The sequence below is a fragment of the Ammospiza caudacuta genome, chromosome Z (assembly GCF_027887145.1).
Source record: "Ammospiza caudacuta isolate bAmmCau1 chromosome Z, bAmmCau1.pri, whole genome shotgun sequence".
Lineage (NCBI taxonomy): Eukaryota > Metazoa > Chordata > Aves > Passeriformes > Passerellidae > Ammospiza > Ammospiza caudacuta.
Window position 1 is genome coordinate 10,187,972 of NC_080632.1, and position 23,643 is coordinate 10,211,614.

The 23,643-nt window shown below is 48.7% G+C and overlaps 1 protein-coding gene across 1 annotated transcript in view; it reads left to right on the plus strand.

Moving 5' to 3' along the window:
- Positions 1-23,643, plus strand: part of LOC131571591 (serine/threonine-protein kinase Pak-like) — a gene marked incomplete at its 3' end in the record, with an annotated part of 35,583 nt that overhangs the window by 6,659 nt on the left and 5,281 nt on the right. The window contains exons 2-5 of the mRNA XM_058824371.1: positions 13,709-13,840; positions 15,465-15,602; positions 20,919-21,047; positions 21,326-21,658. Coding sequence (XP_058680354.1) covers positions 13,709-13,840; positions 15,465-15,602; positions 20,919-21,047; positions 21,326-21,658 — 732 coding nt within the window. The remainder of the gene's footprint in view (positions 1-13,708; positions 13,841-15,464; positions 15,603-20,918; positions 21,048-21,325; positions 21,659-23,643) is intronic.

Genomic DNA, 23,643 nt, shown 5'->3' on the forward strand with positions numbered 1-23,643 from the left:
TTCCCAAACAGCATTGCCCTTTTCTTTCCTCATGAATCACCTTTTCCTTTTCTTCCCCCCATCTGGGGAGAGCTCCAATGCAAATGCCTCCTGCAGCCAACTCCTGTCACTGTAGACTGACAAAGGAGATCTTGCAATGGAGAGAGATTCCCTAGAGCTGCTGTGGGGAGCCGAAGGGGGAAGCTTTGTCCCTTAGTCTTGTTGGGGAGCTGCTTGTGCTCTGGGGGACAGACACTGATAGTGGAGCCCTGGAAAATGTAAAAGATTGAATCTGAAAATTTTAGGCTTTGTGTTTTCCCAGATCAACCTGCATAAGCAGTATGAAAAATTATATAATTGTTAGATGTGATGATTGTTTAGTAATTAAATATAATTATTATGTAGTCATGAGAAGAATCATGAACAATTATATTGGAAATTTAGGGAGGGCTATGCTTGGCTGAAGTCTATGTATACAATAGAACAATAGAAGTGTAATAATTAACATGGAAGTTATGTAACGATAGAACATAAAAGCATGATCATCTCAAATATATGGTTGGAGTCAGATTTGAATTGAATACTCCTGAAACCCAGAGGTCTTAATAAAAGCACCTGCATATAATCGCTTATGGGATTTTGTGTTTCTTAAGGCTAACAACACCAATGATGTTTATCCAAGCCTTGCAGTTCATTCCTGAGCTTCTTGACACACCACAGAGACTTTGGGGTTGTCGTACTGGCAAATAAATTTCAGTCTGGGCACTTTGAAATGCTTCAATTATCCTTTTTTTCGCTTTTCTGCAGAAATATTGTCATCATCTATTCCTTCCAGAGGATCTTTTCCTGCTTTTTGGAGAGCTCCTTTTTTTGCCCTCCCAGATCAGGCTAATTCCCAGGGCTCCTTCCCAAAGTGAGGTGTAGCCCATGGCCTCCACTCTTCAGCTGGAACAGAAGGAAGCACAGAGTTTGCTGTTGTGGGAGAGGAGCTTCTCGTTCCTGCCTGCTTTCCCTTTGGGACAGGTTGGTGTGTTCTCATTTGATAAAGGCAGGTTTAAACTCTGAAGCAGTTGTGTTTCAATCTGCTCCCTTCTCCAGCTCTTCTGTGGGTATCATTGGACAAAACGATCTTGGTGGGGGCTCCCTGTGGCAGCTTAAGGAAGGAGGTTGATATTTCAGGGTTGTGACTGCTGAAAGCAGCTGGTTTTCAGAGGTGTCCAGAATTGGGAGCGGCTTCTTTTCTCACTTGCCTGCAGAAAAGGAAGTTGCAACGTGGGAATTTCATTTGTGGAGATGGCTGCCAGGGGTGTTTGCCAAGAGATGTGCTGGCAGAGAGGCAGGTCTCGTGCTAAACTGGCTGTGTGTTTGTTTTGATATTGGGGAGGGTCAGAGATGCAGACACAGACACCATCTGAAGGAACAGTGTAATTTTCTGTAATGCAAAAGTGCAAAAAAGAGTCAGGAAAGAATAAGCTAAGCAAAGCACCTCAGCATTATTACAAAAGGGTGCCTCTGGTTATTAAGGAAGATACATCACCAGGTACCCCAATGCTTTCCCCTTCATCCAGTGCTGCACATCAGCTGGGGGAAGCTGTCCCAGCCAAGCCCTGCAGAGCCACGGCCGGGAACCGGGAAATGCTGCGGTGTCTCCACCTTTGCCGGCCACGAGGCTCCCGAGTGCGCTGTGAGAGTAGCCCGGCTCCGACAGTGCTGGACGAGCAATGTGCCAGAGCTTCTGCTGGGGCACAGCTGGTTTCATTCTCCTCTTGGTTTTCTCCTTGAGCCTGCCCAGGGCTCAAGGAAGAACCAAGACCAGGTGTGGCCTTGTCCATTTTCCTCATGCAGAAAGATGCAGACATGCTTCACCAGTGAATGGAGGACACAATATATTTGACAGTAATACTTGGTTAAGGAGGAGATACATAGAACATTGGGTTGGAAAGATCATCTAGAGAGCAGCTTTGACTCGGGTCCTGTTGTGGAGGCTTCAGTCAGGGTCTGTTGTTCAGGCCTTAGTCCTTTGGTATTTTGCAGTGCACATCAATGCTGTGCAGAGCTGGAAACAAACAAGTCTGTCTTTAGCACATTTGAGACAGGGAACAGGATTACCCTGCAAGGCCAGGCTAGGGCCAAGAGCAGAAGGCCAGCACCCTGCTTTTGCCCACAGGCAGCCCTGCAGGGCAAGCAGCCACTCCTGCCCAGGGGCTGAGGTGCCCGAAGCTGCCTCCCCGCTGTGCAGCTCTGCAGAGCCCGCGGGGCGCAGGGTCCTGGGCAGCCAGGGCAGCCCGGCTGCCTTGGAGCACAAGGAGGGGCCCAGAGAGAAGCTGCTGCCCTTTGCTTTGGAACTGTTCCTCAGAGTCTTGTCATTAATCCCCAGTGTCTGATCTGTTTTCTTTTCCTCTCCCAAATTTAACAGAGCTTTTTGAGAAAATTGACTGAAGTAGCTTCTGCTGCTGGTGGTGGTGCTTTTGTCTGCAGGTGAGGGCAGGTGATTTGAACCAAGGACGGAGTCCATTGTTAACACCCCAGCTTTGCCAAGTCAAGAAAACCATTCACAATTGGGCAGCCAGTGCTGAGCAATTTTCCTAGTTTTTGGAAAGCTCCCACCTTAAGAAATTCAAGAGATTATCCTTCATGAGGATATCAGCAGTACCATGATGCCAGTGTTTTCCACCCCGTTTTCTGTGTCTTTGGCACTTTTAAGATGTCCTCAGTGCCCAGCAGGAATGAAATGACCTGTGATCATGTGATTTGAGAGCTCTGTGTTGTTCGTTGCCACATGAGTGTTCATGACAAGCTGGACACACCAGTCGTGGCTCTGTTGAGTTAAATTCATCCCAATTTTGTGCAAACAGCAGCCCTGAGATGCTGAGAAGAGCAAGCGCAGTGGGTGGGTGTGCATGCACACGCCTGGGGGCTGACTGCTGTGTGGGCAGAAGGTTTTGCACTGTTGTAATTCTTCGCTCTCCCAAGCTGGAGGAAGAAATCAAATCTTTATTAAATTAAAATATATAAATCTATATGAAATGAAAAAGTATCAAAATTAATGAAACAATACCTATTAATTTATCATGGATGTAATTTAACATCTATACACTATTGCCAGCCGGGGGTCCCTGTACAAATCACGAACGGGACGGGACTGCTGAGGAACGCGCCTCGAGCTGTTTGTTTTCCAGCATCAGTCTCATTACTTGGGTCTGACTATGGGAAGATGCCAGCGGCTCACATCTGTGGCAGCAGGCAAAGAACTTAATGGCACAGCTTACTTGAAAAATTTTTTGACCAATCACACAAAGCAGAAGCATACTGACAGTAGTTCTATCCAACCACTATAAGCACACGTACCTTTTGTTAAAACAGTGCTTGCTTCTTTTGAATACAATACCTGCTTGTAAGCCTTAAAACACAATGCACTGAGCTCCATTATTAAGCTGAGAAGTTCCTAATATCTTGCTAGAGATACTTTTTTGAAGGCTAACGAGTTATTCTAGGCAAGCACTAACACACAGGCCATTTTGCTATTTCTCCTTACTTTTCTACTTCTATAACACTTGTGTTGACAAATCCTATGGCTGCTGCTTAGCTCCAACCGCTTTCTCTGAGCTCTGCCTTTTGTAGCTTTCCCAAAACCCCCTGATTTGAAGGATTCCCACAATTCCCCCTCTCAGTACAACTAAAAAGAAACCTTTGTATCCATGTCGTTTATTAACTACCTTGCATTTCATAGCTTTACTGCAGCATACCTGCTTATTACTTGCTTAAATCATCCTTTTTGCTCGCATTAAGCATTGCTACACTCCAACACAGCAATTTTAATGCTGTGAAAGTCCAGTCAGTTCAAAGGGCAAAAGTCATGTCTGATAGCAATTACAAGTCATTGTTCCAAAAAAGTCTCGCCTGTTCCAAGGTCTTAATTCAAAACCTCCCTCCATGTCCATACCTTCATCCACCATCTGTGTGAGATTTCAAGAACTCTCTGTGAAACCATTCCCTACCTCTCTCTCTTGTGTGACAAAAACTTCTTTGATCATTTTGTCCATCATTTGTCACACACACCAATGTATGCAAGGTATTACTACTAGTACCACTACCAAAACACCCAATCCATAGAGACCTATTCTACAAAGTTCTCCTTAGCCAAGGTGCAAAGCTCCATCCTTGGAACAAATCATCTAACCATGACCCACCGTCTTCCTTTTTTGGAGCTGTCAAATCTTTCAGCTTTTGTATGCTTTTCTGAATGGATTCAGAGTGATCAGACAGGTTCATGCAACACAATCCTTCAAATTCCTCACAACCATGTCCATGTGCCAGTAAAAGAAAATCAATTGCTGCTCTGTTCTGTAAGGTTGCATGTCTGACAGCACTAACACCAGTCATCACGTCACTAATTGCAACGCAAGTAGCACTGTCTTCTTTCTCCAGCCAACACCCCAATTGCTATAATGGTCTCAATGCCTCACCCGAGGCAAGTGGATGCAGAAATAAATTTGATGTAACTCATTTAGCAGGGCCCTAGGTCTGAAATTGCTATTACACTTTTCTTTATAATGATGGGCAAATCTTTTTTCTCTGTGTTTTCTCTTGATGGCTTTTTTAACGATAGGTGCTATCCCAGTGAGTTGTCTGATGCTAGATGGGCCACCTTTAATTTTTGAGGAATTCCCTGTCAGGCTTCATCTCCACCAATGAGCCAATATTCTGTTACTAATTGTCGTGGGGACTCATCTAGGTCATCTGCTTGTCAGCAGTTTCACCCTTAGGGGACACTGGGGTAGTACAATTGCACCACAAACTTGAGTATCTGTCCACAGGATGATGGGGAGTAATATTTAACTGTGGATCTCCCTGGTGCCGAAAGGCAGCACAAAATTCCATTAGAAATGAACCAAGAATTCCAATTCTTGAGGTTCAGAAGGTGCTCTAAGTAGATCAGGGGCCCAGTGATGCCAGCTGGTTATGGGATTGGTCTTGTTGGCAGCCTCACACCAATATTTGTCACGATTGGCTATTGGCCATTCCTTGGCTGGCACTGGCACACCGACCAAACAGGTCACCAAGGGTTTCTGTGGGATCAAATTGGTCAAACATATGGTGTCTGAGCCTGCTGACTTGGCTAAAGCAAGGTAAACATTCATTTTTGGTTGATCTACAGGCATATATGCACTGCAAAAGCAAGCAAGCAAAACCAACAAATGCCAGTATATCATTTGATCAAACTCCATGTTTCTGTTCAGCTGCTTTTTGGCAAAAGCTTCCCCATCTCTTTCAGCTCTCAAGCAAATCTTTTAGCACTTGTTCAGGGACTGGCCGACTATAGGGCACTAAACTGTCCCTCTAACCTTTAATTTTTACAAATCTGAATATTTTAGAAGTCTTTTGAACAAAATGGATGCCACGCTTTTGCTGAAAGAGCTCTATGATACAAACAATTTTCACAGTCCAAAAATCAACAATCAAACTCAAGATTTGTAGCTTTCACAGGTTGAACAGGGAACGTCTGGCATGAACTGTAGTTTCTCTGTGTGGCTCGCATCTGCGTGCTCATTTTCCTGCTGGTGGAATTGTCGGTGCGCTCTTGTGTATGAGACGGTTTCACGTTCTTCGCAGGGACCCACTTAGGTCTGGCACCTGTGCAAATAAATACAAGCATACCCTTTGCCCCAAGTGATTAGTGCAAATGGTCCTACAACTTGTCCTAACTCAAGGTTTCTGATCAAAACTGGAGCATTTTCTTTCAGTTTTGCCTGTGTGCTGTTTGAAAAGTGCCTAAAATTGGAGGATTAGGTCCTGGAAATGTGCTATTGAAAACATAAAGGCATTAAAGCTTTGCTGAACCTTATCAGGGGTGCTGCTTGGGCCACTCCCCCTTTTGCAGACCTAGAATGGGTTTTAGAGTGTGGTGTGTCCTTTCAACAATTGCCTGACCTGTGTGGGAATAGGGAATTCCAAAAGTGTGGCAAACACTCCTGTCCATCAGAAATGTCGCCAATTTTTGAGCTCTGCATGTGGGGCCATTTGACGGTTTTTGCCTCGTGGGGGATCAGTTTGGCGAGCTCTGGACCCCAGTGACACTGACAAGGACAAAGCAAAAGACGAGAGGCGCTCTTTCTTCTCGGGACCAAATCGCACAGCTTTAATGGAGAAAAACTCCAGGAGAGAGAGGGAGCATCCAGGAGAGGAAAGAGGATGTCCAGGAGAGGAAAGAGAGCGTCCACCTCGTGGCAGGAGATTTGTAACTCTGTGGGAGGGGGGCAGTACAAAGGAACTACCATAGTTCAACATACGTAAATCACCACACTGTAGTTTTCTGCCTAAATTGCTGCACTTGTTGCAGACAAAATTCTAAAATCTCCCCAAACACAACCGTACAGTCCCAAATGACCACAATGTAGGGAGAAAAACCACTCAACCCCCCTGTATACCCAGGCACCAGGTGTCACAGGGAGTACCAACCCCTGCAATTACAAAGTCCACACACACAAGCTCACCGATAAAGGAGTATCTCTTTATGAGGGGACAGAGTGCTCGCTTTTCTCAACACAACTCACCATCCACCACATCAGCATCCACGCACATCATCTTCCTCAAAACACACCCACTGAAAACACAACCACAATTACATCAACACAGGAAAACTTGCAGCAATAAAACAGGATTTGCTCAATTCACCCCCAGAATTTCTAGCAGGTCCTTATTGACACAGCAAATCCTTTCTGCTGGCAGCCAGGCCCAAACCCAAACTGTACAGGCGTACGTTGTGCGCAGGACATCTCTGTGTGACTTAGGAACAGCCCTTCCCCTGCGTTCTCCTTACGGTTTACTTTATACAGAGTTAAACACTCCCTTTCTCCACAGTCCCAGCAGTCTTGTCTGTCCCCTACGAGGAACAGCCCAGACCAGAGGTGCCTCCAGGAAAGGAATGTCCTGGCAGTGCCCAGAGACGTCCACAGCGCGGTTGTTCTCGCTGGAGCAGAGAAGCGTTCCTGCCACGGTCACCAAATGAGGTGTGGAATAGAACTCACCACAGTTGAAGTTAGAAGGTGGTGTGTTTATTACAGCGCCAGGCACAGGAGGAGTTGTCTCTTAAAGACATGTGTGAAGAATCACTGGCTCTCTACTCATCTAAAATGTCTTACATATTCATATAATTCCCAAAAAACCTAACACGTATTCATTAGGTAGCACTGCATACCCCCCTTTGTATTAAAATGTATTATAATTGAGTCCAAAGTTCCTTCACATTTCTGCAGTCTTTCACTTCACCTGTGCTGGCGGGCTTTAAAGAGGGGAATGGTGTCCTTCTGATGAAGGCCAAGACGTCTTCCTCAATTTGACCTCTTTACTTATGACCTGTTGGCAGGCTTTTGCACTTCTTGCCTATAGCTGAACTTTCGGGGCCCAGGTGCAGGCTCTGGTCCTCTTCTTTGTCACAAAGAAATCCGCATCCCATCCTGCTTCTTTAAACATAGGAAAGACAAGCAAGTGATATATTACGTTAGCCTTAACTACCTTACCTGCAAAATATTAACTAGTCCTTGTTATTTCTACTCTTATTGCTATACTCTTTCCCCCTAACTAAATCTTGCTAAAATTTTAACTCTTCCAGTTCTTTCAAATCCTTGATTCATTGGCCTCATCTCACACGCCAGCCATGTGTGAGCCAATGCCGTAACTGGGAAATTCCACTCCTGAGCAGGAGATATAGGGCCTGGTTCTGAGCTGGAAGGGTGAGAAGAATGAAATGCACATGGTTTTGATCCAGGGGAAATCCTGAAAGTGCACTGCCTACCTGCCACTGCTGCGGGGCACCATGCTCCATCTCCTTTTCCTGCTCAGCAGATTTTTGGGAATCCAGGGGTTGCTGTGTATTATTTGCTATTGCAACTAATAGAATGACTTTGCTTTGCAAGCCCCGTTTTATCCTGGGTTATTTATGCATGGGGTTCCTCCTGGACTTGTGACAAAGGCCAGCAGGAACCTGCAGGACACTCCTATACTCATGTCAGTAAATTCTGAGAAGTGCTTTAAATATCAGTAAGTCAAAAGGTATCAATCAGTAAATCAAATAATTTGGGGTAATGTTTAGCCTGTGAGTTTCAGCAAAGTATTGAAAATGTCTTAGATCCATGGATACACATTAGTAAGTGAGATTGCTGGGTGTGCACATATCAGGGAAGTGATTCCCCACACACCCAGTGCTGAGATCAAGTATTGCCTCTCTTCTAACCCTGAGCTGGCAGCAGGGATCAGGCCCTGCTTGGTAACGTTCATTTTGAAGACTTCTGTTCAGCAGGTAAGAATGGTCCAAATGAAATCTTTTCCAGCTGTTTCCCTCTGGTTCACCTGTTTGAGGGTTAAGATTCTGTGCTGCAGGTGTCCTGGGTGTGTGCAGAGCAGAGCAGCCCCAGAAAGCCCTTGGCTTGCCCACCAGTTGTCATGCCTTGTTGCCAGGTGTGCCCAGCTCTGGCAGGAGAAAGAGCCCGCAGCGCAGTGGGCACCGTGCCCTGCCCAGCCGGGGCTCTCTGGCACAGAGCAGCAGCAGCGCCAGCACCGTTCAGCCCGCTCCTGCCTTGGCTTCCCCTGGCACACAGAAGCCTCTGGAAATCAGCACCGCCAGCAGCGTTCCCAGCTTGGAGCAGCTGCTGCTGGTGGGCAGATGCTGCCAGTTCCACTGCTTCCTAAGGGCAAGAAAGGCACAGATGTACATGCACCGGAGCCCTGGGCATGTCCAAGAAAGGGGCAAATATGTGGGGAGATTTGTTAGGAAAGATTTCAGCTGTGATGCCAACAGTGGCTTCTCTCCTGGTTCTGTGTGTTCTAGATGAGTAATGCAATGGTTGGCTCTGTCAATTAAGAAGTAGATGTTATGTGGATGTTCAAATGTGTAGTGATGATATTGTAATATATCCTCCCATTATCCTCTTTCCCCTCCCCTTTGTAATCACCTTGGTAGTCAGGGCATTTGGGGAGGGTTGGCTTGTGACCAGCAGGCAGGGGGAAACAACACCTGACCTCCAGTCAAGGTGCAAGAAAGTAATCTCCACCAATGGACAGCAGAGAAAGAGCTGACTGACAAAACTTCTGGAGGAGCTGAGGGTATAAAAGGCAGAGCATCCTTTTTGTAGATGAGCACATGGCTGCTAGTCACAGAGACTCCCAATGCTGTAAGTTTTCTTATTCAGTTCTTTGTTAAGCTTTGATAAACCTTTAAATTTTGAAAGTTAGAGTAATTTCTTAAATGTGCAATGCTTGGGCCATTTTATTGGTCTGGTTTCCTTTGCTTGTGTCCCATCTGAGTGCTCAGTTGGGGCACAGGCTGTAGGTGCTTGGGGCGCTCCTGGAGTTCATCTTGGATGCCCTGAACAACAGGGTTTGGCCCATGAGGGGAATTTGTGCTGCTTTGTGACAGAGGAGAACTTCCCAGGCTCTTTTGTGTTTGATGTAGGGAAGGTTGGGTATTGCTTGGCATAAACTCACAGACCAACACAGAGCAGTTCCTTTGTGATGTCAGGGCATGGTTGTCACACTGTCGTAGTGACATCAGAAGGTTGCCTTGCTGCACAGAAGGCCTGAGTGTCAGAGCATCCCTAGCGTTTGCTCAGATCAGGAGACCCCTCCTGGCTGCCGCCTTTTATCAGTAGGCAGGTGCCCACTGACAAGAGCCTTTTCTTTCCTAGTGTTGTGGCAAGCTCCCACAACACTTTAACAATGTTTAACCATCTGGCTATGGCAGCTTTCGCTGCCTATGGGGTTTCCTATTCCATCTATTATGTGACACACTTCACCCGTAAGTAGAGGTTTCCCTTCTGCAAAAAGGGGGTGTCTGTAGCCACAGGGGCAGCATTTGCAAGGGAACCTGCAGGGGTTCTGTTCCCTCCATGGGAGTCTGTGGCAGCAGTCTCTGTCATTTCCTCAGTTTGCTGGGACAAGCAAGACAGCTTTGAAAATGTAGACTGGCAGACCTTCTTGGAAGGCCTTTTAAAGTCTCTGCAGTTGTTCTCAGGATTCAGAGAAAGCTTATTTATTTTTAATTTTTTTTAAGTTTGTTTTTTTTTTTTAAATTGAGTGCTAAAATAGTAATTCTTTTTGCAAGGAAGTGCAAACTCTAAAGCAGTGAGTGTCTGCTCCTGAAGCCTAGGGGTGCTGCTGTGCACTTCCACAATAGAACTGCCACAGCTCAGGGGGATTGTGGGAAAGCTTTTCTGGGCAACTGTTTCCTGCAAGTTAATGAGAAATAGTGCATGTAAGTGATTGGAGGAAAAAAAAAAGTGCCTGAAGGAGAGGATTTCAGAAGCTGTTTTATGTGTTTGTTAGAACAGGAGCATTGAGTGTTAGAGAACAATTTGCATATTATTGATCATATTTGTATTCATTTACTGGCTAAACAGGCTGCAGTGTAGGCACAAGGAAGAATATTTTCCTGATCAATTACTGGGTGTGTGAATGTAATGTTTCTCCTGGAGGGATGTTGTGAAACGGGATATCATCTCTGTTTGGGTTGACTTGTTCTCTGGGATTCAGCAGCCCAGGCAGTTTTCTCACAACATCTGGTTCATTTCCCTTTCGCACTACAGGACACCTGAAGCGTGTATTCAGCACTGCTGAAGATCCTGAGGTGAGTTAGAAAATAACATTTCATGTCCCTGGTGTTTAAGAATTGTAGAGGAAGATGTGAGCTTAGCCAGTAGCACTAGAATATAGAGGGCGAGCAAGGAAGGCCGAAACAAAATTCATTTTCATGCCAGAACCAATAGAGAAGAAAGGCAAAGATAGTTATTTTAAAATTTCCATCGCAGAGATTTGAAAAGCTGAAAATGATGTTTTGCAAAGAGAATGACGCTTACTAACACCAGACACGAAAAATCTGACAAAGGGCGCATTCTGTACAGTTGAATAAGATCATTTTAATTTGGAATGAGCGACTTAAAATACTATTCCTATCAAACTTTCTGATACCTAATTGGACCATGAGGTGCTGGAAAAGGAAGGCCATCTTGCAATGGGGCCTGCTTTATCTGGAGTGAAATGGGCACCTTTGTGGCTGAGGAGCTGCGTGGACCAAAAAGAGCCAGGGGTGCTGGCAGCCTTGAGCAGCTGAAGATGCGGCAGCGTGTGGCCAGGGGGCCAAGAAGGCCAAGGGCATGGTGGCTGTGCCAGCAGCAGTGGGGCAGCAGGAGCAGGGCAGTGAGCGTGGCCCTGTGCTGGGCAGCGCTGCGGCCACAGCTGGAGTGCTGTGTGCATTTGTGGGCCCTGGGGAGCAGAAAGTCATGGAGGGGCTGCAGCGTGTGCACAGAAGGACAGGGGAGATGGGCAAGGGGGTGCAGCACAAGGCCAGGGAGGAGGTGCCGAGGGAGCTTTAGCCTCGAGAGTGGGAGGCTCTTGAGGCACCTTCCGACAGACTTTCATCAATCCCTTCGTGACAGTGCTCACCACCAAACATGCCCTCACTGCATCCAAAGCCTTTACACAGTGGAGTGGCTGATGCTTCCATCTTGTGGCTTGTTGGCTTGTTGTTTTGTCAGGAAGAGAAGGCCTGTTCATTTTCCTCTTTTTCCAGCAAGCACAGAGGCTTCTGCACAATGTTTTCTGCCATTTTGCAGCCCTGGATGGGATTGTGATCCAGTTTGAGTTTTCTACGTCTGCAGCAGCAGTAGCAATGGCATTGCTGTCGCTTTCCTACTTTTCCATTTCAGTGCTTTCAAGCACTAGAAGTTCGGTTTTGCCAAAACAACCTTGCTTGCTGATAGCAGCCAGGGAGGAAAATCAGCTTCATATCCATCTAGAGTGCTGTTGAATTGGCCCATTTTATTTGGTGGCTGTGACTTAGAACCCCTCTGTCACTATGAAATATTTTGATTTTTCCTTCGAAGATGTGGGGGTAGATGTGAAAAGAAATTAGGTTCTACATGATAGGAAACGGCCACTCCCTTACGCTCCTCTCTTCTCACAGGTGACAGAACCAAGAGCCGTCTCTCCCCTGGCTCCCGCTGCTCCTGGAGAAGAAGCCAGAGAGGAGCGAACTGAGGAGGATGAGCACCAGCCTCCATCAGTGCTCACACCAGGGCCGGGATATTCTGATGCTGTAAGTGCCAGTTGTGTGTGGTGCTGTCTTTAGTGCAAGGCAGAGCTGCAAGATTTGGAGCAGCCAGCATTGTGCTGTTGCAGGCTGAGGATGCTGGGTGCTGGAGTCCTGCCAGGAGCTCGGGATTTCCTCCAGCCAGCAACCACAGAACTTGGCCCTTGAGCTGTCATGTTGGGGCAGCAAAGGGCTGGTGCCTCTGGGAGAGCATCTGGCTGCTTGGCTCAGGGAAGCTCTATCTCTTGGCTTTTACAGTGCTATGGCCAAGGGCAAAGGCTGTAATGCTGGAGGTGCCAGGCCTTGTTTTGTTGGTTTTCCCTTTTTGGAAAGGTATGTTTGGCTTGGGAAAGCGGTCTGCACTTTCCTTGAGTGGTTCTTCACTTGTACAGTCTCTTTTGGACCAGCTGTCTTTTGGCTTTTGATAAGCTGCAAGGGGAGGATTGTGTGGTCCATGCAGCTTTGAGGGGGCCATTCCTGACCGTGTGGCAAATAAACAAAGTGCGGAGTTGCGAAGCCTTCTTGCGAGGCTAAAAGCAGAAGCGGCCAGTTTCTTCTGATGCATATTTTGGTGCAGTCTGCAGCTTTGACAAATGGCTTGGAGCCCGGAGTGGGGCTGAAGCTACAAGTCCTTGAATGCTGTGTTGTGTTCCTCGGAAGAGGAAGGCCATCTTGCAATGGGGCCTGCTTTATCTGGAGTGAAATGGGCACCTTTGTGGCTGAGGAGGTGCGTGGCCCAAAAGGAGCCAGGGGTGCTGGCGGCCTTGAGCAGCTGAAGATGCGGCAGCGTGTGGCCAGGGGGCCAAGAAGGCCAAGGGCATGGTGGCTGTGCCAGCAGCAGTAGGGCAGCAGGAGCAGGGCAGTGAGCGTGGCCCTGTGCTGGGCAGCGCTGCGGCCACAGCTGGAGTGCTGTGTGCACTTGTGGGCCCTGGGGAGCAGAAAGTCATGGAGGGGCTGCAGCGTGTGCACAGAAGGACAGGGCAGCTGGGCAAGGGGGTGCAGCACAAGGCCAGGGAGGAGGTGCCAAGGGAGCTTTAGCCTCGAGAGTGGGAGGCTCTTGAGGCACCTTCCGACAGACTTTCATCAATCCGTTCATGACAGTGCTCAGCACAAGTGCTGTTTCACTGCCAAACATCCCCTCACTGCATTGAAGGGCTTTTAAAACTGATTTCGTTTCCATTTTCCTCTTGTCGCTTGTTGGGTTGTTGCTTTACTAGAGTGGCAATACCTATTGATTTTCCTCTTTTTCCAACAAGCAAAGATGCTTCTGCAGAACGTTTCACTGCCCTTTTGCAGCCCTGGATGGGATTGTGATCCAGTTTGAGTTTTCTACATCTGCAGCAGCAGTAGCAAAGGCATTGCTCTCACTTTCCTAGTTTTCCATTTCAGTGCTTTGAAGCACTAAAAGCTCTCTTTTCCTAAAACACTCTTATTTGCTGATAGCAGCCAGGGAGGAAATTCAACTTCATATCCATCTACATTGCTGTTGAATTGGCCCATTTTAATTTGGTGGCTGTGACTTGGAACCCCTCTATCAGTATGAAATATTTTGATTTTTCCTTCGAAGATGTGGGGGTAGATGTGAAAAGAAATGAGGTTCAATTTGATAGGAAACGGCCTCTCCCTCACGCTCCTCTCTTCTCACAGGTGACAGAACCAAGAGCCGTCTCTCCCCTGGCTCCCGCTGCTCTTGGAGAAGAAGCCAGAGAGGAGCAAATTGAGGTGGATGAGCACCAGCCTCCATCAGTGCTCACACCAGGGCCTGGATATTCTGAAGCTGTAAGTGCCAGTTGTGTGTGGTGCTGTCTTTAGTGCAAGGCAGAGCTGCAAGATTTGGAGCAGCCAGCACTTTGCTGTTGCAGGCTGAGGATGCTGGGTGCTGGAGTCCTGCCAGGAGCTCGGGATTTCCTCCAGGCAGCCACCACAGAACCTGGCCTCGAACTCTCATGTTGGGGCAGCAAAGGGCTGGTGCCTCTGGGAGAGCATCTGGCTGCTTGGCTCAGGGAAGCTCTATCTCTTGGCTTCTACAGTGCTATGGCCAAGGGCAAAGGCGGTAATGCTGGAGGTGCCAGGCCTTGTTTTGTTGGTTTTCCTTTTTTGGAAAGGTATGTTTGGCTTGGGAAAGCGGTCTGCACTTTCCTTGAGTGGTTCTTCACTTGTACAGTCTCTTTTGGACCAGCTGTCTTTTGGCTTTTGACAAGCTGCAAGGGGAGAATTGTGTGGTCCATGCAGCTGTGGGGGCCATTCCTGTCCGTGTGGCAAAAGAAACAAAGTGCGGAGTTGCAAAGCCTTCTTGCGAGGCAGAAAATCACAAGCGGCCAGTTTCTTATGATGCATATTTTGGTGCAGTCTGCAGCTATGAAAAGTTCCTTGGAGCTTGGAGGGAGGGTGAAGCTGCAAGTGCTTGACTGCTGTGTTGTGTTGCTCGGAAGAGGAAGGCCATCTTGCAATGGGGCCTGCTTTATCTGGAGTGAAATGGGCACCTTTGTGGCTGAGGAGCTGCGTGGACCAAAAAGAGCCAGGGGTGCTGGCGGCCTTGAGCAGCTGAAGATGAGGCAGCGTGTGGCCAGGGGTACAAGAAGGCCAAGGGGATGGTGGCCTGTGTCAGCAGCAGTGGGGCAGCAGGAGCAGGGCAGTGAGCGTGGCCCTGTGCTGGGCAGCGCTGCGGCCACAGCTGGAGTGCTGTGTGCACTTGTGGGCCCTGGGGAGCAGAAAGTCATGGAGGGGCTGCAGCGTGTGCACAGAAGGACAGGGCAGCTGGGTAAGGGGGTGCAGTACAAGGCCAGGGAGGACATGCCAAGGGAGCTTTAGCCTGGACAATGGGAGGCTCTTGAGGGACCTTCACGAGGCTTCCATCAATCCCCGCATAACTGTGCTCAGCACAAGGGCCTTTCCTCTCTGAAACATCACCTCACTACATCCAAGGTCTTCAGACACTGGAGTCACTGTCACTTCCGTCTTGTGCTTTATGGGTTTCCAAGGGGGAGAAAGCCTGTTCCTTTTCTCTTTTCCAGCATGCAAGGAGGCATCTGCACAACCTTTTCTGCTCCTTTAATCACTGAAAGGGATTCTGAACCCTTTCTGGTTTCCATGTCTTCAGCAGCAGTAGCAAAGGCCTTGCTGGCTCTTTCCTACTTTTCCATTTCAGAGTTTACAAGATCTAAAAGCTGCCTTTTGCAGAGACAACCTTGCCTGCAAAGAGCAGACAAGGAGGAATATCGAATTCATAGCCTTATACTGTTCTGTTGAATGTGCCCATTTCAGTCTGGTTGGAGTGACTTCAAATGCCATTGCTACACAAAGTTCATGAGTTCTCCTTTGAAGATGTGTCTGTGGATGTGAGGAGAAATGAGGTTCTAAGCGCTAGGTAACGGCCTGTCCCTATCATTCTGTCTTGGCACAGGTGACAAGAGCAAGAGCCATTTTTCCCCTGGCTCTTTCTCCTATTCCAGAAGAAGACAGAGAGGAGGAAAATGAGCCAGATGACCTGTGCAAGCATCCAGTCATGGTCACACCAAAGCCTGCTCATCTTCCCAAGAGAGTAAGTGCCCTTTGTGGGGGGCGCTGTCTTTAGTGCAAGGCAGAGATGCAAGTTTCTGAGCGGCCAGCACTTGCTGTGTCTGGCTAAGGATGTTAAGTGCTGGAGTCCTGCAGGACGTGGCCTTTTCCTGCAGGCAGTGACAGCTGGAAATTGGCCTTTGACCTGTCCTGTTGAGGCAGCACCGAGCTGGGGGCTGCAGCTGAGCTTCTGGCTGCTTGGCTCAGGGAAGCTCCATCTCTGGGCTTCTGCGGAGTTATGGCCAAGGGCGCAAGTGGTAGTGCTGGAAGTCAAATGGTTTTGTTGGTTTGTTTTCCCTTTTGGAAAGGTGCCTTAACTTGTGGAAGTGTTCTGCAGTTTACTTGAGTCATTTTTAACTTGTAGAGTTACTGTTGGCCCAACTGCCTTTTGGCTTTTCAGAAGGCGCAAAGAGCAGTAGGGGCAAGTTTCTGCGGATCAGTTTTGTGCTGAAGTCTGCAGCTTGGGCAAGTGCATTGGAGCCCAGAGTGAGGGTGAAGCTGCAAGTGCTTGACTGCTGTGTTGTGTTGCTCGGAAGAGGAAGGCCATCTTGCAATGGGACCTGCTGTATCTGGAGTGAAATGGGCACCATTGTGGCTGAGGATCTACGTGGCCCAAAAAGAGCCAGGGGTGCTGGTGGCCTTGAGCAGCTGAAGATGAGGCAGCGTGTGGCCAGGGGGCCAAGAAGGCCAAGGGCTTGGTGGCTGTGCCAGCAGCAGTGGGGCAGCAGGAGCAGGGCAGTGAGCGTGGCCCTGTGCTGGGCAGCGCTGCGGCAACAGCTGGAGTGCTGTGTGCACTTGTGGGCCCTGGGGAGCAGAAAGTCATGGAGGGGCTGCAGCGTGTGCACAGAAGGACAGGGGAGGTGGGCAAGGGGGTGCAGCACAAGGCCAGGGAGGAGGTGCCGAGGGAGCTTTAGCCTCGACAGTGGGAGGCTCTTGAGGCACCTTCCGACAGACTTTCATCAATCCCTGTGTGACAGTGCTCAGCACAAGGGTTGTTTCACCACCAAACATGCCCTCACTGCATCCAAAGCCTTTACACAGTGGAGTGGCTGATGCTTCCATCTTGTGGCTTGTTGGCTTGTTGTTTTGTTAGGAAGAGAAGGCCTGTGCATTTTCCTCTTTTTCCAGCAAGCAAAGATGCTTCTGCACAACGTTTTCTGCCATTTTGCAGCCCTGGATGGGATTGTGATCCAGTTTGAGTTTTCTACGTCTGCAGCAGCAGTAGCAATGGCATTGCTGTCACTTTCCTACTTTTCCATTTCAGTGATTAAAACAACCTTGCTTGCTGATAGCAGCCAGGGAGGAAAATCAGCTTCATATCCATCTAGAGTGCTGTTGATTTGGCCCATTTTAATTTGGTGGCTGTGACTTAGAACCCCTCTGTCACTATGAAGTATTTTGATTTTTCCTTCGAAGATGTGGGGGTAGATGTGAAAAGAAATGAGGTTCTACATGATAGGAAATGGCCTCTCCCTCACGCTCCTCTCTTCTCACAGATGACAGAACCAAGAGCCGTCTCTCCCCTGGCTCCCGCTGCTCCTGGAGAAGAAGCCAAAGTGGAGCAAATTGAGGTGGATGAGCACCCGCCTCCATCAGTGCTCACACCAGGGCTGGGATATTCTGAAGCTGTAAGTGCCAGTTGTGTGTGGTGCTGTCTTTAGTGCAAGGCAGAGCTGCAAGATTTGGAGCAGCCAGCACTTTGCTGTTGCAGGCTGAGGATGCTGGGTGCTGGAGTCCTGCCAGGAGCTCGGGATTTCCTCCAGCCAGCGACCACAGAACTTGGCCCTTGAGCTGTCATGTTGGGGCAGCAAAGGGCTGGTGCCTCTGGGAGAGCATCTGGCTGCTTGGCTCAGGGAAGCTCTATCTCTTGGCTTCTGCAGTGCTATGGCCAAGGGCAAAGGCGGTAATGCTGGAGGTGCCAGGCCTTGTTTTGTTGGTTTTCCTTTTTTGGAAAGGTATGTTTGGCTTGGGAAAGCGGTCTGCACTTTCCTTGAGTGGTTCTTCACTTGTACAGTCTCTTTTGGACCAGCTGTCTTTTGGCTTTTGATAAGCTGCAAGGGGAGGATTGTGTGGTCCATGCAGCTGTGGGGGCCATTCCTGTCCCGTGTGGCCAAAGAAACAAAGTGCGGAGTTGCGAAGCCTTCTTGCAAGGCAAAAATCAGAAGCGGCCAGTTTCTTCTGATGCATATTTTGGTGCAGTCTGCAGCTTTGGCAAGTTCCTTGGAGCTTCGAGTGGGGGTGAATCTCCAAGTGCTTGACTGCTGTGTTGTGTTGCTCGGAAGAGGAAGGCCATCTTGCAATGGGGCCTGCTTTATCTGGAGTGAAATGGGCACCTTTGTGGCTGAGGAGGTGCGTGGACCAAAAGGAGCCAGGGGTGCTGGCGGTTTTGAGCAGCTGAAGATGCGGCAGCGTGTGGCCAGGGGGCCAAGAAGGCCAAGGGCTTGGTGGCTGTGCCAGCAGCAGTGGGGCAGCAGGAGCAGGGCAGTGAGCGTGGCCCTGTGCTGGGCAGTGCTGCGGCCACAGCTGGAGTGCTGTGTGCACTTGTGGGCCCTGGGGAGCAGAAAGTCATGGACGGGCTGCAGCGTGTGCACAGAAGGACAGGGCAGCTGGGCAAGGGGGTGCAGCACAAGGCCAGGGAGGAGGTGCCGAGGGAGCTTTAGCCTCGACAGTGGGAGGCTCTTGAGGCACCTTCCGACAGACTTTCATCAATCCCTGTGTGACAGTGCTCAGCACAAGGGTTGTTTCACCACCAAACATGCCCTCACTGCATCCAAAGCCTTTACACAGTAGAGTGGCTGATGCTTCCATCTTGTGGCTTGTTGGCTTGTTGTTTTGTTAGGAAGAGAAGGCCTGTGCATTTTCCTCTTTTTCCAGCAAGCACAGAGGCTTCTGCACAACGTTTTCTGCCATTTTGCAGCCCTGGATGGGATTGTGATCCAGTTTGAGTTTTCTACGTCTGCAGCAGCAGTAGCAATGGCATTGCTGTCGCTTTCCTACTTTTCCATTTCAGTGCTTTCAAGCACTAAAAGTTCGGTTTTGCCAAAACAACCTTGCTTGCTGATAGCAGCCAGGGAGGAAAATCAGCTTCATATCCATCTAGAGTGCTGTTGATTTGGCCCATTTTAATTTGGTGGCTGTGACTTAGAACCCCTCTGTCACTATGAAATATTTTGATTTTTCCTTCGAAGATGTGGGGGTAGATGTGAAAAGAAATGAGGTTCTACATGATAGGAAATGGCCTCTCCCTCACGCTCCTCTCTTCTCACAGATGACAGAACCAAGAGCCGTCTCTCCCCTGGCTCCCGCTGCTCCTGGAGAAGAAGCCAGCGAGGAGCAAATTGAGGAGGATGAGCACCAGCCTCCATCAGTGCTCACACCAGGGCTTGGATATTCTTATGCTGTAAGTGCCAGTTGTGTGTGGTGCTGTCTTTAGTGCAAGGCAGAGCTGCAAAATTTGGAGCAGCCAGCACTTTGCTGTTGCAGGCTGAGGATGCTGGGTGCTGGAGTCCTGCCAGGAGCTCGGGATTTCCTCCAGCCAGCGACCACAGAACTTGGCCCTTGAGCTGTCATGTTGGGGCAGCAAAGGGCTGGTGCCTCTGGGAGAGCATCTGGCTTCAGCATGTGCACAGAAGGACAGGGGAGCTGGGTAAGGGGGTACAGCATAAGGCCATGGAAGAGCTGCTGTGGGAGTTTTAGCCAGGATCATGGAAGGCTCTTGAGTCACTTTCACGAAGCTTCCATCAATCCCTGCATGACAATGCTCAGCTGAATGGCTTTTCCAGTGCCAAATATTCCATCAGTTTATCCAAGGGCTTTAGAGACTTTTGTGGGTGACACTTCTGTCTTCTTGTTTGTTGGTTTTTTTTGAGGACTTGATCTGTTCATTTTCTCTTGTGTCAGGAATTAAGGTTTCTTTTCCTCTATATTTTGTGCCCTTTTCCAGGTGTCCCAGAAATTCTGCTTTACATGTATTTTGTAAGATGTCACTTCTAGAAGATGCATTTGTTTTGCCTGGGAACACATAGGTTGGGATAGGGACCTTGGTGCAGAAGGAACTCTTCTGGTTTCCACCCAGCCAGTAGGACCTTGATTTAGCCTTCAGGCTAACACAGCCCCTGCCTTCTTGTAGCCCACGGAATCAGCGTGTGTTGTGTTTGGAAACTGAGTAGGGAATCAATGCCCTTGCATTCCAGCTGCTCCTCCGAGGTCACAGGAGCTGGGAGGGGCTGGGCTGCATTTCTGATTCCAGCCGCTTTAGCACCATCAGTGTGGTTGAGTCCAAGAGAAGAAGTTGCCCGAGCACGGATGCACAAAGAGTGCAATTCCCACTGCAGTGCTCTGGGTCTGATCCCTTTCCATAAGGACCTACAGATTCCCCAAGAGTGTGGTTTATTGAGCAACAGGAGATCAAGTTCAGGATTGCTCATGTTCGGGGCACTGGCTGCTGACTGTTGATGTGTGTAGCAACAGAGAGCAACAATAGAGAGAGATTTTAGAAATTTAGATGCATCTGTTTATCTATCTATCTATCTATCTATCTATCTATCTATCTATCTACCTATCTATCTATGCACTGTAAAATTTACATATTGAACCACAGAATCACACAGAATCACAAAAATTCTAGGTTGGAAGAGACCATTCAGATCATCTAGTCCAAAGCAGTTGGAGAAGTAAAGTTCCACATGCTAAAGCACCTCTTTCAGGAGAGGATTAGAGAACACATTTCATTGACTGATTCTGAGAAGAGAGGGATGTTTTCTCCTCCAGATATGGTGGTTCTTTCCCCTCAGAGCTGTTTTCCTCCTCCAGTCTCTTCTTCCCTGAAGCCCCCAGTTAATTCTCTTGATTTTCTGCCTGTCCTAGAGAGGTGGAAGAATTCCATGTTTTAGGGGGCAAAGAGAACTCCAAAATTGTCTCTCACAAAGAGGGAGCTCAACCAGGAAGCCACCTGCAGAGCCAGGATGGAGCTGTGGGACAGAGCAGGGTGTCAGTCACTACTGAAAGACAAACAAAACATGGCAGAAGCAGAGGGAGGCCCTCACCACACCCTTGAGAAATGCCACACCTTCCCTGTCAGCTGCCTGAGAGGCTCTTGGAGCTTCTGTCCCAGATGGCCCCTGATTGTAGGGCCAGGGTCACTTTGGAATCTGTGCCTCCCCTCAAACAGAGAATGACCCAGCAGAGCAGCAGCACAGTGCTTTGGGAACGTGTGAGCCCAGCAGTCTTTGAGTCTTGGCCCACAAAGGTCATATGGGAAGCTGAAACCCATCTTCTCTTGCTTTCTGTGCAGGTGCTTCTAGAGAGAGAGCAGGAGCAGACTGCTTCATCAGAGATGCCATGCCAGACTCAGGGAGAGCTGTTCCCAGCCCGAAAGCAGGAAGAGCAGCTTGGGCAGCAGGTGGAAGAGCCACAGGAGAAAGGCCAGGTAAGCCTGACTGGCCAGGGGAAAGAGGGCAGGGCAGGAAGAAGGGCATAAACCACAGCCCTTGGGACTGAGGAGGCCAGGAATCCCACAGGCACTGGAAGCACAGAGCCTTGGAATCTGCAGAGATCAGCCCTGGGACAGGAGGTTTGCAATGGAAGCAGATGTGGGTAGGGAAGCAGAAAGAAGTGGTTGAATAAATGTGATTTTGAGGCTGCAAAAGGAAAAAAGCTGAGTCTGATGGCAGCTCCCAGTCACTTGCTCTGCATTTGTGTGTACAGAAGATCAAGGCAGAGCCACAAGCAGAGCTGCCCAAAGCTCAGAGTCCCATCATGGCAGTGAAGAGGAGGAACAAGGATGACATGAGAAGAATTCAAGAGGACAATCTTGATCAGCAGAGGGGCGATCAACACAACCAGGTGAGTGAAAGAATGGCAGGCACTCCAGTCATGAAACATCCTCTCACTTGTTTTTTAGAGAACATGAAGGAACAGCTGAACGCTGAGCTTCTGCTAGCTCACACCAGAATCAAGGCATGGGAGAAGAGGCTTGAGGAAGACATGAAAATTATCAGAGAGACAGCTAATTGCCTCCCTCAGGCTCTAGAAAAGCAAGTGAGTGAAAGAGGGATGCAGCCACTGCAGTCACCAAACTGGTGGTTTCTTTCCTTCTTCCCTTCCCAGTGCAGAGCAGCAGGGAGTGGGGCCATGCCTCTGAGTGCCATCCTGCTGTGGTGTGTATCACAGCTGCTCTGATGGACACTTCCTGGGCCGCTGAATAGCCTTGTTTATTGAGGTGTTTTTACAGTGGAGCATGGTGACCCAGATGGAGGATTGAAACAAGCTGTCTGTCCCCCACTCCTGGCTGACAGGGACAAGCTGTAGTGTCTGACTTCTTTGTTCTGTTTGATTTGAGGTGCAAGTGCTGACATCTTACCAGGCAGCCTGCAAAGACTTCCAGCGAATGTCTGGCAATGAAGAGCCACAAGTTAGGAGTGAAGCACAGGTACCATCCCCACCAGAAGTGCTACAGGTTGAGCATGACCTTAAGATGATGCAGGAAAATAGGACACAGTGGGAGGAGGTAGAACTTTTGAACAAAGCTGCAAGTGTGTCTGTAGCCCTTGTAAGGAGAAAGGAATCCTTGAGAGGAAGTAGAATGGTGATTGTGGCAGTCATCTTTCTGAAAATCTATGAAAACCAAACACGAATCTGGCCATGAACCCGAGTAAAACTTGCCTTTGGTTTTGACCCATCCAGTTTGCGAAGGGGACATCAGAAAAAAACCATTGAAGAGCCCTGCATGTGGCTGACAGCACCTCCCTAAAGGCTCGCATTTCAATAGGGGATCTCAGGGTCATCTCTGCCAACCACCTTTCTGACATCAACTCATTTCTTGTCCCAGATCTACACAGGCTCTGTCACCAAACCTGCTGCAGCAGCAGCAGCATTGTCTAAGGGATCCTTTTCTCCCCAACCTGAGAAGTGGAGCCAGGGCAGTTTGTTCACCTCCCGTGCTGACCCAGCTGCTGCTCAGCAACAGGAGATCGAGGGTGACTCCCTGGAGCTGCTGAGTACGTCTGCTGTGTTTCTTGTCTGAGGGATAGTGCATTGTGTGCAGGTGACAGCATAACCATACCAAATGATTCTCCTGAGTTTGGTGTCATGGGGACATTTAGGGACATTTCTCCACAGAAATTGCTGTAGAAAATCAGTCTCTGTGCTGGCCACCTGTGCTGCAGAGCTGTCTGCCTGGCTGTTGTTGTTGTTACCCAGTGGACCACAAAGGGCTCAGAGCTCCAGGCACTGGGGCTGCCTTTTGTATCTCCTGGAAGCTGGGATCTCTGCTTTAAAGTCATCATCTTGCATTTTGTTCCACTCAGGGAGAATGGTGAACCAGGAACATCCCATGATGAAATACACCGAACTGGGACATATTGGCAGCGGGTGAGTTCAACCACAGTTACTTCTACATAACCACGGGCCAGGTGTTTTTCTGGTGGAATGTCTATCCAGCATGAAATCAGGCCAGCTGCAAAGATGTTCACACACTGGGGATAGATTGTCCCATCTATCAATGCTGCACAGAATTTGTGAGTGGGCTCAGAAGGCATTGTCAGAGACACTTCCATGCTGCCGAGGTCTTGCCTGCATCAAGGAACAGGACCTGGAAAATTTCCTTGTCACCCAGTTGTGGAATAGTTCTGTGTTAATTTCCTTAGCATTTTTCTATCTCTCTAAATCATACAGCCACACTAATAAAAGGGGAAGAATCTTGCTTGCCTGAAAGAGCAAACTACTCCCTGATAGCTGTGAGGTAACAGTTCCCAGGAACATTTCTTTCCAAGAGTTTGCTGAAGGAAATACTCTGAGGTTAGGATAGAAACTGCACAGTTTCTATCTGAAACTGTGATTTCAGTTTCTATTTCAGAAACTGAAATCCAAGATGAAAGAAGAAGCTGTCTTTAGGAGCTGAGGCAGTAAACTCCAGCACTTCAGGGACAGGCCCAGTGCCCATGCACTTGAGAGGAAAAAGCATCATCTGCCTTCTGGCAGAGCCCTCCTGCATCCTGCAGGTTTTAGGCATTTTCAGCACAGAT